The 20,636-nt window shown below is 40.0% G+C and overlaps 1 protein-coding gene across 5 annotated transcripts in view; it reads left to right on the top strand.

The window, feature by feature from the left end:
* Nucleotides 1-20,636, top strand: part of ZNF608 (zinc finger protein 608) — a 104,508-nt gene that overhangs the window by 41,982 nt on the left and 41,890 nt on the right. For all 5 annotated transcript variants that reach the window (XM_019728034.3, XM_074328551.2, XM_074328550.2 and 2 more), the window contains one exon: nt 4,946-5,201. In XM_019728034.3, the coding sequence (XP_019583593.1) occupies nt 4,946-5,201 (256 nt within the window). The remainder of the gene's footprint in view (nt 1-4,945; nt 5,202-20,636) is intronic.

Raw genomic sequence — 20,636 nt, 5'->3', positions numbered from 1 at the left:
AGTTACTAAACCCGGCCAGTTCTCCATTCTTATCTTTTATTCCAGTGATTGGTATTATTAGACTACTAATTCCCCAACGATTTTTAAATGGAGTATCTGATTATGACCAATTTAGGGAACTTCCCCCCAGAAAGATATTCATAACTGCCTCTCTTAAATTGCCTTTTGAAAGTAGCGAATCCTAGCATTTGGCCTTATAGGGCCAAAGCACCTATTGATTTCTTTTTAGATTACGTCGCAAGTGTATTTGTAATAATGATAATAATATTGACCATGGCAATGGCTTTTATTTATTGAGTGTTACTCTGTACTGGGCCCTGAGCTAACGTTGTCTGTGTGATCTCATGTAGTAGTCACGTTAACCAGGTGTCATTTCCATCTTACAGATTAAGCCACTGAGTCCCACAGAGATCCAGAGACTCGCCTGAGGTTATGTAGCTAAAGGCAGAGCTGGATTCCAGCTCCAGAGATTGACCTTGCCCCTTGCCATCTCCCCCTACATGCTGCTGTTTGCACTCAGGCCCTCCCCCCCCCCCCCCCACAGCCCCTGGGGTGCGGTTCCACAGTTACAACTGTAATTTGGATGATTATTGATTAGTGCTACAGCCTTGCCCACTCTTGTTTTGCTAGCAGGCCGCACAGTGCCTGACACACAGCAGGTGTGTAGAAATGATTTATTGGGTGGATATATGATCGAGTTTAGGTGAGTAAAAGGAGCCTTTGTGGGGAGCAGTGTATGAAAAAGAGGTACAACGTGAGATTAGGGGAAGGAGGTTTTGTCGGAGTGTAGGAGTCATCGGGACGTGGTATCTAATGGGGGTGGATTATGCTGCCAGATGCCAGTGTATGAAAGGAGCGGTATTTCCCCAGGCTGAACTTCTCAGGGTTAAGCCCTTTTTCTTATACTTTTAACACACTTTAACTGCACTTACCCATGCATTTGAAGGGGATTATAGATTTATGTTAAACATAGTAGGATATAAAAAGGAGCTTTGTAAGGTTGCCTGAAGGGTTAGGGAACTGTAATATCAGAGCAGGGACTTTTTTTTTTTTTTCTTAAAGCCATTGTTTACTGAGCTAAGCACTATGGCTGAGCCTTTACTTAGCATGAATTATCTCACTGAGTCTTCACCGCGACTCTATGTGGGTAATTGTTATTTTTGCTCCCATTTCTTAGACCCAGACACTGAGCCAGGTAACTTGCTCAGAGTCCCACACAGCAAATACCGAGAGGGCCTGGATTTGAACCCAACACAACCTGAGGCCCAGTACTATCAAATCCAAGGGTATGCGGCCTCCTCTCCAGAGAGAGTACTTGTGAGAACTGTTGCTGCCCTCTGTATTAAGGAGCTTCATTGGTTGAAGAAATGATGGTTCCGTGTAAGGATCAGTGACCTGAGAAATGAGGGTGCAGTAGAGTTGATCTTCTGTATAAGGCAAAAGTAACTATTGAAAGCCCTCAAAAATCCTGCTTTACATATGGTCCATGTGGCTTTGTGTTAGCACCGTGAGATACACAAGAGAACTGAAACCTTTTTTGGGGGGAACACCTCCCACTGGGAGCGTTCACGGGCAGCAAGAATTGTCCACACTCTGAATGAGTTCCACACACCCCTTTTGTCTCCTCATGTCTGTTAAATCCCTACTGTAAAGTTTCTGGTTGTAGAATGCCGCTCTTTCATACTCACCTGGGCTGCCATTAGAGATAGGTTTTTGCCCTTGCACAACTATGGGCTACATTTCTCTCTAGAATGAGTCAGTTGGGCTAGATGACCTTATATCTAAAACATTCTGTGACTGTCTCCCGGAAAAGCTGGGAGGACAGACTCTGCTGCCTGGGTCTGGGCTGGTGACCGCAGGCTGAAGGGAGGCTCAACCCTCCCAGTTGATGCTACGGGGAATGTGGGCCCAGTGTAGCATACTTTTCAGTTACTATGTTAAGAGATAGTGGAAATTCATACATTTCCCTAATTTTTTGTGTTGGCCAAAACATTGGAATATTTTTAAAAGTAGCATACCTGCCAAATAAAACACCTCTGGGAATGGCTGTAATTCCCCACCCTCCTTTCTCATTGGTGATTTCTAGGGAAGAGGGATCCCCGGTAGACCACGTGGGTGGTCTTTGTTCTCACTTCCAAATCCTAAAATCCCAATGGAGAAAAGTTCCCTTGTCTCCAGTCTCTGGTTGTGATGGTCCCTGGCCTGAGGGAAGGGTAGTTTGGAGCTACTGTGAGGAAGCCAGGGCTGTGGAAAAACTAAGAAATTCACGTGTGTAAGTCAAAGAGTAACCTTTAAAACTATATTACCTATAGAGTTTTCTTATCAAGTTTTAAGGGTTTTAGGCTATTATCACATTGGTGGACTGTTTATGAGTAAGTTCATATTTATAGTCAAACTCTCATTTTAAAACATGTGGGGACAGGGCTCCAGTGTCCCTTCTATAAATGTCATCAACTAAAGTTTTTTTTCATTGCATGTGGAGTATGTTAATAGACATAAGCACATTGAACTTGTTAGTAGACCCAGGATACCATGGCCTCTCCATTCAAGCTATCTAGATTCTTTAGAAATTTGATGTTTGGAATCACATACATATCCCGAATAGTATATGAATGTATGTATCTGTATGCAAATATATTCATAAGTACAGTTATACTTACATAAGGATTTAGCCTAGAAATTCTGTTGTGATATGTTTTGTTACCAATACATTTTCCTCTTGACGAAAATGTGCCTCCGTGAAGTTAAATGATTCCCCAAAGTCACACGTTTAATTAATGTGTCAGAGTTGGGGCCAAAGTCCTAGGGTCATCATGCCCTGTCCTTCTAACTTCTGTTGCACACATGGCCCAATTTTTAAAGATCAGGATTTTTAAATCAGAGAATTGATGCTCTCTAAGACTCCTCACCTCTTTTGTTTCATTTCATTATCTTGTTTATCCAATTGAAGCTATGTTTGTTTCTCTGAGAATTAATGTAGGCCGTCAATCAAGTGCTATAAAGAATAGTTTGAGGATATTGTTCCATTTAGTTTTTTTCAGTTTATATGTGTAGCATCAAATTATAGTCAATTTACAACTAACTATACAAATTAAGAGGTTGTTGGGAAACATGCAAAAAAAAAGTGCAGTAGCTGGTTTCTAATTTTCCTTGGTCTTTGTTTTTAATTCTAGAAAGCCATTCTGATCTCACACATTGGGTCCCCTTCCCTTAAATTCCCGCCCTCAGAGCTCCTTCCGTCATTTGTCAGCCCAGTTTTAAAATAGGAACTATCAGTGTGAACTTTGATCCACATTAAGCTGTATTTACGCGAAAGCATAAATCATCAGATCTGGGGTTTGGGACTGTTAAATGCTTTTCTTTCTTGGGCTCTGTGATCAAGAATGAAGAACAATAAAAAGCATGGAGCAAAAGAAGTTTTATGGCAGCTCTGAGAGCAGGAAATTAAGTTTCTGTAACATGCAGTTTGGATGAAGGGCTGTTCTATTGCGTCTTGGATCACTCAGGCAAGTGAACGTCAGTTTATCATTTTAGTGAAATGCAAACTGTAGAAATAGTTCCTACAGTCATATGAACAAGGAGCCCACACAGATGACTGCTTCAGCTGTTTAACTAGAAGCACACTTCTTCACGTGACTTATCTTGAAATGCACTGTGTGTGTGTGTGTGTGTGTGTGTGTGTGTGTGTGTGCATTTCTTTTTTTTTTTAAACAACAAAGACTGGATAATATTATGTCTGTAGACAACGTTGATTTCTTACAAAGGTTAACTGGGGTATATGGACAGCAGACTAAGATAGCATTTTACCAGAACAACCTTCTATGTGTCTTTTTATACATATGATTTGCTAGCCCAACTGATGCAACATGCAAGGTGTCATTCCTTATACGTAGGTGGTGCCCATGTGCAGCGGGCATCTGGAGTGGTGGTGAAGACCTGCCTTTGCAGTTTTGGCTCTGCCACATTTGATAACCTGTCAGCAGGACTAAAGCTCTTCGGTAGCAGTCATAAATCATTGTTAAAATGGGGCGAAGGACTGAATGAGTTAGTTGGTGATCTATCTGTTTGGGACATTCATGGCCTTTGGCCTCATGATAGCCAGACTCCTAAACTTTCCATGAAGAAATACTTCTTCTCAGGACAGGGGGGTGCAAAGGAGTTATTGCAGCAGCAGATCTTGTGTTGGCTGTCAGTTCTATTTCCTGGATTTAGAGAGACGGCTGCTGAGTCTTGGTCAAGCTCATCAGGGATCTTTCCAAGTTGAACCACTAAAGGAATTGTATATTGGAGAAACAAATTCTGCTGATGTTGGGCAAACCTATTCATATCTCCATTTTTATGAATTTTGCCAAACTTTGCAGTTGATGCTTAATATATGCTAATAATATCTAGTTTGTATGTCTCAGTGCATATAATCAAATTTATGTATTTTATATATTCAGCAGAGGAAGTTAATATATTTTAGTAGTGATTTTAATTCATTATGGTGTATAAAGTACTTTGAAAACAATTTTAGTCCATCTCCTGTGCTTAGATGTTCAGTGATGTATATGTGGTGTTTATTGGAAGTTTTTCCTTTGGAAAATAATGTAATTTTGAAAATAAGATTTCATTCCAAGTGGGCTATAGCCTTAATTTTGCAAAGCATATTTTATTCATGTCTACTGAAGCTAAAGGTTGTCTGCTGGTGAGTTTAGAAGGACATCGAAGGCCTGCCTATAATGCAGGAAGCTGGAGCTCCCAGATTTGCCTTGTTTGGGGTGAAAAGATAAAATGCTCATTCCTGTTCTACTTTCTATTTTGGTACCATTAAAACACTCAAAGCCTATTATAATTGCAAATGAAATTGGGAATGGTGATATGTTCTAAAAGTGATGTGAACAGATTGCATTAAGAAGCGCTCACAGAATGCAGCACCACTGCAGTAAGACTGTCTGTCTTGCAGGTTGACCCCCTGTTTACAGTGCCAGCACCACCACCGCCGATTTCCAGCAGTCTCACGCCTCAGATTCTACCCTCCTACTTTTCCCCATCTTCATCCAATATTGCAGCACCGGTTGAACAGCTTTTGGTTCGGACTCGTTCCGTGGGTGTCAATACCTGTGAAGTTGGAGTAGTGACAGAGCCAGAGTGTCTTGGGCCCTGTGAACCTGGGACCAGTGTGAATTTGGAAGGGATCGTGTGGCATGAAACAGAAGAAGGTAAATACAATTTCTTTTTATATATTTCCTTGTGCCCTCTTCCCATGATGTATTTATGTCACCTGTAAGGGGAATTTGCTTTGTGGTATTCAGAGAGGAAAGAAGAGTGGTTTTTTTTCTGCTCTTTGGATTTTTGTTGAAATAAGAACTATGTTTGTCTTTTTGTTCATGGCTGCTTTTACTTTCAGAATGAGTCAGGTGTTCCTAAAAGTGATTCTCCACTTTAAGTGCTCTAACATGAGGGACTGTGAGAAGCAGGGTGAGGGTTACCCTGTCCCCTAAGACGTATCATGGAAATGAGAAAGGGACTTAGAGCTCAAGTTCATTTTCTTCTCGGTGTGCCAGCTCATCTATCTGTCTTGATATTTTTGTGTTACTAGGGCTTCTGAATTGAGCCAGGGTTCTTACGTTTAGTGAGGGCCATCACAGTAATGGGACTATGGCTATGGCTGGTTGGTGCTCAGAGCTAATGAAGCCAAGGTCAAAGGCTTAAGCTCCAGTTGAGCCAGTAAGTTCTCTTCTGTGGCCAGCTGGATACCAGAGCACCTTCCCTGACCCTTAGCTCGGCAGGCCATCTGACAAATGCAATCCATTAGTCACAGGAGAAGCAAGGTCCAAGAGAAATGGATCAGGATTAACCCTATCATTGCTATTGGAAATATAAATCAGGCATATGCCATACTGATCGTGGATCCAGACCAAGGCTGGCCACATCTATAGCACATGCTCATGAAGGACACAGCGTGTTTCAGATGTTCTGTGCAGTTGATAGAGGCCAACTAATTAAAAACTAAATACCAAGGACAGAGCTGCATTGCTCCACTGGGGAATGAGTAGAGTAGAAAAGGGTCCTCCAGGGGAACAAAGGAAAATGAAGAACGGGGGGAAACTGTTTCCTCTAAGCTAGACTGGTCAAGGATAAAGGAGATGGCAGCTGTTAATATCACCGTCTTTCAGGAGAGGGGGAAGGGCTAGGATGAGGGTAACAAGAAGAGTCTGAGACTAAAAATCATTGTTTAGGTTCCTCTGTAACAACGGGAAAAATTAAAGGCTGAAACTTAAAGAGGAGACAGTAAAATATATGCAAAAGAAGCTGAGTGGATGGGAAAGGAGACTCTATTGGGAGTAATTGTTGGGAAAGAAGTAGTTGAGAGAAAATAGTTAAAAATAGTGACAAACTGGGGGATGAAAGGAGAGAATAATAATGAAGAATGAAAATCAATGACAGGCGTAAACATCATTATATGAAGGCAGAAATTGCTTAAGGTGTGTTAACATAGAAAAACAAAAATTCTTAGAAAAATCTTTGAATTCTACATATTACATTAAATGTACTCTTCTAGGATATATTTCATAATTAGATTTTAAAAATTGTAGACATAACCAGTAAGGAAAAATAGAGACTTATATAAGAAGGAACCAGAGAAAGGGAATGAAAACAGTAGCTATGTGGAACTCTTTTGTTCGCTCAAATGGAAGCGAAAGTCAAAATTTACTTTTGGCTTTAGAAATTTTAGGGGGCACCTCCCTTGTTGTACTTTTAATTGGAAAGCCACTTAAAACAGTACTATGCAAACACATTGGGAGGGCTTGATATAAGAGGAGCTGGAATTAGAATGTTCCCATCTTGCTTGCCTGTCCAGACACTATCCAGTGCAAGGGATCCCAGGTGGGACACAAACCACCGGTTGCCTCTCTTTGGGCTGTTGCACAGTTCTCCTTCCCTTAGATTTTCCCTAGAGCAGAATAGATGGATAAGGGCTTCAGGCTGGTTTCTTGGTGTGAAAAGTACAGAATAGGACTCAAGACATAAGAAGGTCACCGTTAATTAGTTTAGGTGCCAATTTTCAGGACCAGAAAATGATTTGGAAAGAGTAAGGGTTAATTTCCATAAACTTGAAAGTCAGGTTTTCTTGTACTTGGATAATTTATGCATTAGGGTGAAGCACTGTCTTCCATTTCTTAGCTATGACTTAGTCATTATTTTATTTATTCCAGTGTAGGGTAGGATCAAGTTCCTGTAGTATGACCTCACTGGGTGGTAGATGTTGTAAAATTAGCCACAAACTTTCTGGAACAGCTGTAAGCCTTGGGTTATTTTTTACTTTGCTTAGAAGTCTGCTGGGTTTTGACTTTTAACCTTAGCCTCTAATAAAAGATGGGATTATTTAGGGGGGAAAAAAAATCTGTGTTTAAAAACTTGATAAAGTTGATATGGAATTCTTATACACCAGGCATATGTTTAAAGAGCTTTACAGTATTATTCTTATTATTCTTATTGTTATTATTTTTATTATTGTTATCTTCTGAAAAATCAGTCTCCTGAGTTTGGTGTACTTGCTTTTATACGCTGTGATCCATCCATCTCTGGGGATGTCTTCTGTACATTCATACGGTAGACTGATAGCTGTAGAAGCTTTTCACACACAGTAATGGAACCCTGGGCAGCTCTGGCCTTCCTTTGACTGCCTCCCATTTTCCTGGATTTGGAATGTGTGGATGTTTACTGTGGTGACAAGAAGGCGCTGGAGCTGCTAACAAAGTTATTCTTGCTGAATAAACTAAACTTCTGACCTCCGCAGAATTTAAGAACTCGTCTTAGTAAATAAAGGCCTGGGTCATAAGATGTGTGTTTAATGTGCAACCGTTTTCAAGAGCATTCCATTTGCATTTTTTCTTAGTACAGAGTGTTTAAGGCTTTTGTACCAATTTAAAAATTAAACCCACTTGACTGTTAGTGTTTCCCTTTCGGTAGAAACAAAGAAGGGAACAGAACAAACACATTGGGAGAGCTAAAAGAGACGGATAGGGGAAGAAGGGGAGGAGAAAGTAAGCCACAGTAGTTTCCTAGTGTAAGGTTTCACTAACAAAGAGCTTCAAGTTGAGCAGTTATAAAACTGTCAGTTGCCTTTGACTAATGCCCTGTAGACTGTGTTGAATAAAACCTCTTTTCTGGTATTTTCATTTTGAGTGTATTGTATAACTGGTAGTGTTTTTCACAAACCTAATTTGTTATGAGCATTCACACGTGTGAAGGTTGTAGATGTGTGTGTGTGTGTGTGTGTGTGTGTGTGTGTGTGTGTGTGTGTGTGTTTCAAGAGCCTAGAAATTTTAAGAACTTGTATCTGCAGTGTTTGGGGAATACAGAGTCTTCTTGTGACTTCTTTGGATGCCGGTTGGGGAACAGCAAGACTGAAATATGAAATCCCCACTAAATATCTAATTGTTTCTTGTGCTTGGAGTTCCTCATTTGAGGAGGATACTTTTAGTCACAGACTTTCCCCTTAGTGGTACTGGCAGTACATGAAATCCTGGTTGGCCTACGGACCAAATTGTTCTCAGGAATAAAGTGTCACGGGAGACGTTCCCTCTGGAAATAATTAGTTGGTTTCAGATCATGCTTAATAGGAGAGAAAAACTATTACTGCATTTAGATATTTAGTTATTCTACTCTGATCTTTCTACTTTAAGGTGAATGCATAGGAGCAATGATGTATTGTACAAAATTACTCTCAGATGTTGGAAAGAATTTCCTTAGCATTTCATTCTGACATTTGGGACACACATGCCTATGTGTAGTTATTTGTTTGAAAATTTGCCCTTTTGAGGGGGGAAAAATAAAACAAAGCAGACAAAACAGGGTGTATGCAACAATGCGTGTAAATTCATATTTTGAACTTGGCTTTTTAGCTCTCGTGAATGTATTTTCCTTTTGATTTTTATTGAACCATGTTTCTGATTGGGCTTTTTTTTGCCCTATCGGAGAACATACTTGGTTCAGCTGTGTCCATGGTTCATTGTTATGGCTGTCATTTACCACTGCTCTGTCACTCTGTCATCCCTGTCCCCTCCATTCTCTTACTGGTTAAGTAAAGCCACTGAAGAAGAGGTAGTGAGAGAAGGAAAACTGGTATTTGCCAGTGACAACCTTTTAAACATCTACTGTAGGGTACAGGACAGTGGTTCTCAACTCTGTGCCTTTGAGTCACGTGGAGAACATCTAAAACATGCTAATGGCTGGGCACCACTCCCAGGCATTTATTTCTTGGATCTGGATTGGCTATGTGGTCTGGTTTGGCAACCTGACATTGGTGTTTTTTCCAAAGCTCGCCAAGGGTTCTGATGTGCAAACTAAGCTGAAAACCACTGTCTCAAAGAGGGTGTAGGGGACAGAGTCCCAAAGAGCAGTTTCCAGTCTCTCGGCCTCACGTGGAAAGATGCTGGCTCGGTTATTAAATGGCCATCAGCTGTAACCAGTTGGCCATCAGCTGTAACCAGTTGGCCTTTAGCCACTATTGTTTTGTATATAACTGCCGTGGCTACGCTAGCAAGTGTGGATCCTACTTCCTGTGTCTCGCCCGGCTGCCAGCGAGAATATAGTGGTATGAACCCCTACCTGTGGGTCTGTTGGTGTTCCTTTTCGGCCTCTATATCCTGCGTTCACCTGCCAGGAGCTCAGACCTGCATTACAGAGAGGATGTTCTGGTCCTTTGCTGGCTGCTTGACTTTTTCCCTTTAAGGAAGTTGCATGTGTTATTACCTCATTTCCTTGGGTACCAAATGGACAGAGACACCTGTCTGACTTACGCCACCGGGTAAATAGTGCCTAACAAGATGCTGTGGTGTGGCAGGAGAGCACAGTTGTTTAATCACAGTGCTAATGAGAAACAGGGTCCAGCTTTGATCCTGAACGTGAACTCCACAGAGGTTTTTGGGGACTTAATGAACAACTAATTGGTACCACTCTTCCTAATTTATCACTGTGGTCAGGTGGACCTTACTGTTTGTTTCTCCAATGAGCCAGACACAGTAGTTTCATTTCTGTGTGGTCTCGGTTGAATTAATTTTGAAATAGTTCAGAAACCCAGAGTATAAAAGAAAGTTAATGAAGTAGCAAATAAAGGGTTGTATTCAGAAAAATCACTGGGGGTTTTCAGAGGGGACAATGGAAATATAAATAACAACTTATGATAGTATGCTTTTATTGAGAAGGCTTAACACCTGGTGTGAGAGGAAGAATGCTTCTGCATTTTGTTACCTGCCACACTGGCACTGTGCAGTCAGGGGGAACTTTCAGATGTCGGATGGGCGTGCACTCCCCGTTGGTCCTGTGCTCAACGGAGATAGATCAGCCCATGTGTGCGTGTGGCAGGTGAGCAGAGTTGTTTCAGCACTGTGCTAATGCGGAAAAGGGTCCAACCTTGATCCTCAACAGGCACTCCACAGAGGTTTTGAGGAGCTGAAAGAACTTGTAGTTAGTGCCACTCTGGGCATTGGCCATGAACTTTATCCTCAGCTTCTTGGGCCATCTTGCAGTGTTGGTTGCCCACACTGCAACCAACAGTATGGTTGGTTCCTTGAGATTCACCACCATTGGTGGTAGAGTAGCTCAAAGGATGCACCTTCTAAACTGCGTATGTGCTGCCTGTTTTCACACGCAGAAGGCAACTCAGATGGAAAATCTAGTCTGCATATTTGCTGGACCATACACCACCTTAGTAGCGCTGATTATCCTGTGTATGGTGGCAAAAAGTTTTTTCAATAAAAATAAAATTGGTTTAAGGATATATACAGAGGGTGCAAGAAAAATGTATACACATTTTAAGAAAGGGAAACTGTATTAAAATTGTAATACTCAGTGTATACCGATAACAAAAGATGAATACAAGTCACATGTAACTTTTGCAATTACAAGAGGTGCTCAAAGTGGTTACCACCAGTGTCCAGACACTTCTGATTACGGTGAACTACTGCTTGAGCAATGTTGACCAAAGTGTCCACTTATGTACATTTTTTTTGGCACCCCCGGTATTATAAATAACTATAAAACTCATACAGAAGTATTTTCTTTTTTAAGATTACTTAAACTAATGTTACCAGCTTCATAAAAAAAATCAGAAAGGAAAAATGGAGGATGAGTATTCATATAGTGGACACTCAAAAAAAAATTGTTGGCTGAAGGAAAGAGTAAGGAAGGGAGCAGGGGAAGGCTTGGCCGTGACATTGTCCTGGGGTTTGTTTTTCTCCTCGACTTACCTGCTTTTGCTTTCCCGATGAGGTAATGTGGCCGATCTTTGGGTGTGATGAGTGATTGTGTGTTTTGCTGGAAAGCAAGAACGTAGACAGTCACTTCACCTCTTTTCAATGTGAAAAGTAAGCTGCTCTTAGGTAGGATTCAGCTTAATGTTTTTAGACCGAACATTTGTTCTTTTGTGTCATTTGTGTGTATATTTTGGTGGTGACATTAGGTGTTTAGTAATGAGGCAGTAAGTTTTGCTCTCACTGTGTAAAGGCTTTTCGTTACCCTTTTTAGTTTGTTGATATCGTAGCTAACCTTATATGTGAATACAGAATGTAAGACATTTAAAACTAACCTTTTCTTCAGACTTAAGTATAGTAAAAGATTTAAGTGTTGTCTTGTAAGATTTGTGTGTGTGGTATTGTCCTGTCTGCTTGTCTTTTCCCTGTAAAGGAATTAGTAAGAACATCTTGAAAGAGTCTTAATACATTATGACTTTGAACTGAAAATATACCTCCTAATTGCAAAATGCAGATGGTCTCATTGGTTGCAAAGAATAACTGTTGGCTCATCTGGGCTTATATTGATTAACATAGTTCATTGATTTTTTTTTGGTTTTAGCCAAACTTTTTATTTATTCTGTAGTTGCTTGACATTTTTTCTTTCTAATTTTATTGGGAAATGTTAGGGAACAGTGTGTTTTTCCAGGGCCCATCAGCTCCAAGTTGTCGTCCTTCAATGTAATTGTGGAGGGTGCAGCTCAGATCCAAGTCCCGTTGCCGTTTTCAGTCTTTGGTTGCAGCGGGTGCAGCCCACCATCCCATGCGGGAATTGAACCGTCAACCTTGTTGAGTGCTTGCGCTCTAAACAACTGAGCCATCCGGACGCCCTTGACTTTTTAAAATACAATTTTTATAGCAGTTTTATTGAGATATAATTCACATAGCATACAATCCACCCATTTAAAGTATACAATTAAATGTTTTTTTCAAATGTATTCAGTTATACAGCCCTACCACAATTAATTTTATATTTTCATTACCTCAGAAGAAACCCTATACCCTTTAGCCTCGGTACCACTTACCCCAACCCCCCCCCCCATTTTATTGACTTTTATGTCTTTGTCCTTACTTGATTCTTCATTGTTTTTATGCGTAAACATGTATATTTTATGGATAAGAGAAAGGACTTACTTTCTCTGTGTCAGGCGTTGTGCTGGGCTTGCTTGCAGGTAATGATTTCCTTAATCCTCAGAACAAAATCCAATATAAGTGATTATTATCTATAGTTTAATAAATGAGTCTTAGGAAGGGATTCACCTATGCAAGGCAGCATACCTGGTGAGTGAATTTTGAACTGGCGTCTGGATTTCTCTCTACCTCTGCCCAGAAGTACTGTATATGCTCTTTGGGGAGAGGGAGTAAGATGTGACATAATAAGTGGAGTTTTTATTTTTAGTACGGAAGGATAGGAAATTCTTTATAGCTCTAGCATCTGATTTTGGCAGGAGTAATTGAGTCAGCTTCAGCTGCATCGACGTACACACACCCTCCCTTTCAGCCCGCTCTGCTGTAAGCTTCTCAAGTGCACAAATCCCATCTGTTCAGATCACTGTTGGATCCCCAGCGCCTGGCAGAGTAAGGGTACCATACATATTTGTTGACTGTTGAATAAATTCATGGAACAACGTGGTATGGTCTTTATACCTGTTTAAGTTTAAGTAGTATAGCTTACTAGTCAGGAATGTGTTCCTTTTAAATGAAGTTTGGCCTAGACAATCTGGAAAAAATAGTTCCAGAAGTCTACTTTGTCACTGTTTTGTTTTTTGTTTTTTTTTAAAAACCATTATAAAGTTCAGCTTCCAACCTTGCTATTATTAGATCAATCGCCACAAAAAAAAAGAGAAAATATTTGGTGTGCTTTTTCTCTTTAGTCATTTATATCCTCAATATGGTTTTTATGTACTGATTATAAAAAGAATACATGGTCATTTTAGGACATTTGAGGGAAAAGAACCCCAAAAGGTAGAAGAAAAACAATCTGTAGTTTCATTATTCAGACAACTACTTTGATTTGTTAGGTTACTTCATTCTTAGCTTTTTCCATATGCATTTTTTAAAAAATGTAGTTGAGATCATTTGGTAGATACTACACTTTTGACTATCGCCTTCTCTTTTGATCATAACATTAAAGCATAAACATTTCTGATGTGAAAAACACTTTCTAAGAAGCATTTGTCACGGATATAAAATATTCCATGAAATGGACACATACACAAATTAATTTAAATTCCTCTAATGATGGATATTTACATTGCCATCACCTTCTTAGGTAAATATAAGCACTACGTTGTATAATTTTGTGCATGAAGTTTTTGGAGTGTTTTTATGAATTTGCAATTATTATGCGAGGATCTGTTTTCAGGAAACAGAATTGGTGAGTTAAAGGACACAAACGTTTTTAACACATTGGAGCACATGCCGCTGAGCTGCTTTCCTGGGCCGGTTTATGCCGGTTGAGTGCCCTTCTCACTTACACCCTTCCCGACTTGGAACTCCCTGACATTTTGATGACAAAAGGGCTGAGGTTGTAAGTCAAATGCATAGCTTGCAATGCCCACAGCCAGGGTCCTCCCTAGATAGAAAGGGAATGAGATTTTTCCCTGTCGTAGAAACCAGAATAGTCAAGCCAGAGAAAGCATGTGTGCAAGTAACATTGCTGAGTCTGTGGCTGGGACTCCGCTTTGGTGGGGAACTTTGTGCTGGATGACAGAAAGGTTTAGATTTCACTTCTGCTTATATCTAGAATGACATCTTACAGCCTTTTTTTTCCCCCCCAAGTGAAAAAGTTAAAAGAGACTTTTAGATATGAGAAATTCACACACCCAGGGGAGAAAATTTGTCTGTCATGCAACCATTCTGAACCGGGAGGAATCTAAGCCACTTGTGTTTCTGTCACTGCAGACATCTTTTTTTTTGGGTTCTGCTCCTTTTAATAAGGATGGATGAAGGACAGGATCTTTCTTGGAAACTTTTGCGCCTCCTGATTTGTTGCTGTATGTAATTTGTCATTTAATGTACTCAAGCAGTTTGCAGCTTCTTCCCTCGCACACCCCAGCCGTTCAATGATGCGCGCCCCCATCCCCCCCACACACACACCTCTGCCTCCAAAATTTATTTCCTTCCATAGACTCTTCCCTGGGCTTCTTCTCTATAGCTGTAGCAGGAGGAACTATCCAGTGAGTTTTTAAAAATAATATCTACCCCACTATAGCCCTTCTGTTCTCAAATAAGATTGGCTAATATTTCCCTGGAAAAAGGAAAACAAGCTGTAAAATGGGAGAGGGCATATTATAGGTTTCAGAAAGCCATTCTCAGCAAAGAAAGTTGGGGGAATTAAACTTATGGGCATAGTTGCAAAGTGTCTATCAAAGTCTGATGTAACACAGGCAGGAGACCCAGGAGGGGTCCGATCAAAATGGTGAAGTAGGCAAGATTCTTATTACTCATTTAATAATTGCTTATAACTGAATAGTAAATTGAGCAATTATATACACACCACACCCATACATATTCATTTAATAATTAAGCCTTCTGACTCAAATATGTAGTTGAGACACTTTTGTAGTATTACAGTCCTTGGGCGTTAGAAATGTGGCTGTTTCCTTTACAATGACACATGACACATGTGGTGTGTCTGAACAATTAAACACTTTGCCTGGGAAACTTGATGTTGCTCTGCCAACACCATCTAATTAGCATCTTTTCATTTCTGGAGAAGCTTGCTATCACTAACCCTATTACTCTGATGGAGAAACTGAGGTCCAGATAACTTAAATACAGTGACTGTGTGTCCTTTCTGGATTTCTAGTTTCTACCTAAAATGATCAGCCTTTCCTAGTTTTAAGTCTGTGTTTGTTTATGTGCGTGTGTGTGTATGAATATAACCGATTATTTGAAAAATATGCTAAAAGACAAACATTTGCTTGTCAGTTTGAGGTTTTGACTGAAATGTGGGAACTTAATTCGGCTTATAGAGTGAAATGTTTTTTAAATTTAATATTCACCAAATATTTTTACAAAAATACCCAAATGTCGTTTTTGACTACGCCTTCTCTAACAAGAAGAACAGTGGCCAACCACTTCCCGTGCATCAGAGGCAATGCCACATGTTTTTCTGGCTCACTGGGCAGGCGGCTTGCATCCCGCCAGCTCTTCAGGGACTCACATGTACATGTGCACCGTTTGTATGTTGTCATGTAGATGTCTTCTGGATATCCACGGTGACAGACAACTTTTGAAGTAAGTCAAGTTGAAAGAGCTGACGGAGAACATTTCATGTGTCCTATTTTGCTTGAGTAGCAGCAGAGGCCAACTTGTTTTTGAGAGAACCAACAAAGGCTGCTTTCCACGGCTTTCCTCGGCTTCATGAGAAGACCAGTAGCTTTTCAGAATATGAAAAGCCAGCCAGTTGTACGCAGTACACACAGTGAGCCACTTCTTTCCAGCACCCTGAGCATACACATAGAAAACTATTTCTTGTCCAAACAAACATATAGGGAGTGGAGACTGGAAACACAGAAAAGCCATAATTGGGATCGGGGACATTGGCTTGGCACTCTCTGAACCTAGTACTGAGCTGGCTGTGGTAAGCAAGCATGTCAGAGGCTCTTTGAGTTCAGTGAGGCTTTGAGTCCTCAAGGGCAGACAAGTTAGGAGGCCTTGCCTGGGATTGTGACAATCTTCTTTGCAAAACACTGGTGCCATATTGAACTTGTCTCTTCCATAAGACCTCTGCTTGGTAGGGTAACTGAAAGGCATGATCCCATTCACAGGGAGTTCTAAACAAAATGTTAAGTTCTAAATTGATAGTGGGACAAACGACCCATAGGGATTTGGGAAATGGCAGGTCAGTTTTCAAAGAAGCAGAATGCAGTGAGCTACTTAAAACTGTATTGACTGCACATTAATCTTCAGTGATTCAGAAGGAGAGCATTAACCACAAAATCCTCACTCAGTTACTGGAGAATCTCTGAAGTGTACACCCTCTAGAGCACCTCACTTTATATCTGGCTTTTGAATTAGATATCTTCTTAAAATAAATATAATCATTCATACCAGTCCTCCCGAGCTTGCAATTTCTTGCAGTAGCACATTTCCAAGTATGGAATTTCAACAAAGCATGACGCATGTGGAGTGTTTGACTGTTAAGTGTTTGAGGCAGTGGTTAGCATCACCTTCCTCGTTTTCTCAAAGTGAGGAAAACAAAGTATGGAATTTATGAGTCGGGTGGAATCAAGGCAGGGTCTAAAGGAGAGTCAGATGCCACCAAGTTCTAGTAGCGTCAGTGATGCCTTGGGGGGATCTAGTTGTCTTGTCTATATATGCTTACTTCAAGGATTGGGAAGAAAATGGACTGACCCATACTGGGCCCCTCCTCTGAGGAGTCTTTCAGGCCTGGCGCTAACCCAAATACATTGGGGTCTGGGTTGCAGCTCGTTGATACGTTTGTTTTTTTCCAGATTTGACTCCTATCCTGACCTTCCTGATCCGTAGAATCAGGCTTTACACCACCCTTTACCCAAGGGAGGTGCACGTATACTGTCGAAGGATGTACACCTTTACGTAGTGTACATTTACTCTGTAAATTGTTTGCATGTTTTGGAAAGTAGAAATAGTAGTCTGGTGTTTACTGAGGAGTGTTAGTGGATTGATTGCAGAGAGCCTGAATTTGTGGTGTTCTTTCACTCCGCAAATCCTGGCAGCTTCAGCTTGCTGTGGCTCAGTGTTTGGTGTCATTGCCCCATGTATTTCACTATGATCATTAATGAAAAATGAAAAGGGATAGCAGGAGTGCCAGGCCAGTTGGTAAGCATAATATGATTGCTTAGAACCCAAAATGAAAACATTACTATCCCTTGAAGGCAGCCAAGGCCTTTCGTCTACTGCACATGAACTTCTTTTTGTTTTTTTGGTTAGTTGAATAGTGAAAAGTATCTCGACTGACAATAACTGAAAAAGCTTGTGAGAAGCGAGGTGACTGTGTAATCCCCCATGATAAATAAAAGGAGCATTTCACATTTGATACAAAATCTTGTGTTTATTAAGATCTTCTGGAAGGTCATGGTTGCATAAATCAAGAAGTACCTGTAATATTTTTATTAAAAATTCTCCATCCTTTTGGCATTAACGTTCTGATGGTTACTTATTAGGCAGATTAAAAAAAAAAAAAGTACTGTTACAGAATCCTCAAGGGTTCTTGGTGCAGTTGTGATGCCTACTAGACAAACTGTTTTTGAGAAAAGACTTCTGATTAAACCATGAGAAAAAACAATTGGAAACAAAATGATGCGATTGCTATAACTTTGCAGTTACGGTTACTGCAGCGTATCGGTCTTAGGAGAAGAGAGAAGGGAGACTGGCTGAAAGGAGGAGGAGAACTATGTGACTATTAAACTTCTGGAACTCCCACATGCCACCATCCCCATTTGTTATAAAAATATATGTGTATGTAATGAGCTAATGAAGTTCTTTTAGAGTGTTCTGGTTGCTTTTCCTTGCTTTTGCTGACATCCCTTGTTCACTGTGAAAGCTAATGTATTTTGAATACGCTAAATAATATGATGTAGGTCAGAAATGCCTTTGGACTATGGGGATTTTGATAAATTACTAAGGAAAACAAGAACCCTAGAAAAAAAGCCCTAGACAAGGTGTCAACAGAACCAGGCTGTCGTCTCACTTTTCTCACCACCTAGCTATGTTTTCTTGGCTCTGGGCCTCACTTTGCGCATGTGTAAAATGGGGGTGGGAGGGTGGAGTACATAGTCTCTTGAAGGTGCCTGAAATTCGGGAAGCAAAGGAATGTGAAGACCATAGAGTGTTCTTGCCAGAATCATTTCAGACTTAAAGGATTTTTGAACAAAATTCGTCGCAAACTATCCACCTCGATGGCACTACCCTTATATCACCTTCCTGGTTAGTGCTAAGTCCTGTTGAAGAGCATGTAGGCGTGACTTGAATCTCCAAAAAAATGGAGCCATTTCTGGAACTCTTTGTTTACTCAGTTTTCATTCAAATCACTGTTCAACTATTAGCAGAAGTGCAGATAAAGTGGAGTCTGGTCTGAGTAGGGTGTCATTTATTTTATGCTCTCATACACTCCAAGGAGAACGGGCACACTGAAGACATCTGATCAGATTCCTAAAAGGTTGAATCATAACAGTTTCATTCACAGGTTTTCAAATCCATGGTCTAAAATGCCTGCATAAGTTCCATCTACTTCTATATATAATGTTATTAACCAATGTCAGCCCAATAAATTTAATTAAAAAAAGACTCATTAAGATTCCTTAAAATGCCCCAATGATAGCTGTGAAATAGAGAATATATTGGATGCACGAGAGTTAACCCTCACGTGTAGTTTAATTTCCTTTTTAACTTTTATTCAGGTTATTCAGGTATACATGTATATAATTTTAAAAGCCACAGAGTTCTACAGTTTCTTAAAAAAAAAATAGTTTCTTGTTCCACCTTCCCCTCCAGAGGCAACTAACTACTTTAAATTCTTTTAGCTGGTATTTTCCTCTATGTTTTGAAAACACATGTCTATGTGGCTATTTACTAATGTATTTTTTTCAGTTTTAGGTATTTTATATTAACTTCTTATTATGGAAGTTGATGATTTAGCTTTCTTATGCCTCTCTCCCAACACGTATTTATTTTACTGCCATTCTCCCAATGTAGTTGGGAGCTGTCTGTTTCTGTTTAACAAATTACTCTAAAACGTAGTACCTGCAAAGAAAAACCAAACAAACGTTTATTACCTCACAGTATCTATGGGTCGAGAATCTTGGAAGGAGCTGAGCTAAGTGCTTTTGGCTCAGGTTGTCCCATGAGGTAGTGGTCAGTCTGTGAGCCCGGTTAGTCAACTGAGGCCTGGGGCCCAAGGATCCATCTCTAACCTCACTTGCCTGATTGTTGACAGGCTTTCATTCCTCACAGGCTGTTGGACTGCGGACCTTAACTCCGTGCTGTGCCACATGAGCCTCTCCATAGGGCTGTTCATGACCTGCCCCTTTGCTTCCCCAGCAAGATCCAAGAGAAAGCAGCCCACAGTGGACTCCAGAGTCTTCATGTGACTTAATGTTTAAACAACAATCTATTGCTTCTGCCATTTATTCTATTTATTAGAACTAAGTCCAGCCCAAAGTCAAGGCGGGGAGGTCATCAGGCAAGTGATGTGAGTACTCAGAAGCAGGGGTCGTGAAGGCCAGCGTAGAGGCTACCTACTGTAAGTGAGTTTTAGTCTGGTCAGTATTCAGTGTTTACATTATTATGACTATGTACCATATTTTTCCATGTATAATGCGCACTTTTGTGCCCAAATTGTGAGGGAAAAACAAGGATGTGCATTATACCTGGGTAGTACTAATTTCGTATCTATATAAATGTTTTTAATTCTTTTATTTATGCTTATGAGTTGAAAGTGTAACTCTAGAAATCAATTACAATATCTGTATGCAAAATAATACCCTCAAATAAGATAATGGGTTCTGCTGAACTTACAACAAACTTGCAATATGGAAGAGTTCTTGGCTGTCTATGATGGATTAAATACCATAAATTTGTTACCGGTACATAAAATTTCTTGTACCTTGTATCTGTTATTGTGTTTTGTAATTATTTGTTACATAAAATGTCTTGTACCATAATATGTTAAAAAATAAATGCTAAAATTCCTTTATAATACAAAAAACAAGTACCTAAATGTAAACAAATAAAAATTTGAGTTAAAAAATTTAAACGGAAGATTTTTTCCTTGAAAGTTTGGGCCAAAATGTGGGTGCGTGTTATACGTGGGAGCACACTTTACACCGCAAAATATGGTATGTTATTCCCAGCATAGACATGTACCTTTCCTTTCTCATTCAACTTTCTCCCTGGAGTTAATAAATTGCCTTACTGTTTGTTTGCTTAGTGTTGTATGTCCCCATCACTAATTGACCATAAACTATCATGCCAGAATTACAAATTGCTTCTCATTTGTTGAAATACACCAAGCAATCCATACATTTTTATCTGTTGGAGTAGTCTCTCTGGAGTCTTCTGATCTGCTCTAATCTGTACTAATAGCTCAGCTTGTATGCAGAGCTGTAAATATCTTAGCCCTTTCTTGCATACCATCCTAAAGATTCCATTTGCTTCTTACGTATTTTCTGAATCTTTGTACTCTTCTCTCATTTTTGACCCTTAATTTTGGTGAGAACATCTTCCAATAGCGTCCCAAGAAAGGTTTCATGGGAAGTAAAATTTTTGAAATCTTGAATGTTTGTACATGTTTTCTTTCTACCCTCATTCTTGATTGATAAAGTGGCTAGATGCAAGAATTGGCTAAAATCATTTTCTTTCAGACTTTTG

This window comes from Rhinolophus sinicus, chromosome 3 (genome assembly GCF_057876585.1).
Source record: "Rhinolophus sinicus isolate RSI-liver-muscle chromosome 3, RSI-T2T, whole genome shotgun sequence".
NCBI lineage: Eukaryota > Metazoa > Chordata > Mammalia > Chiroptera > Rhinolophidae > Rhinolophus > Rhinolophus sinicus.
This window is presented reverse-complemented; position numbering and strand designations above follow the sequence as displayed.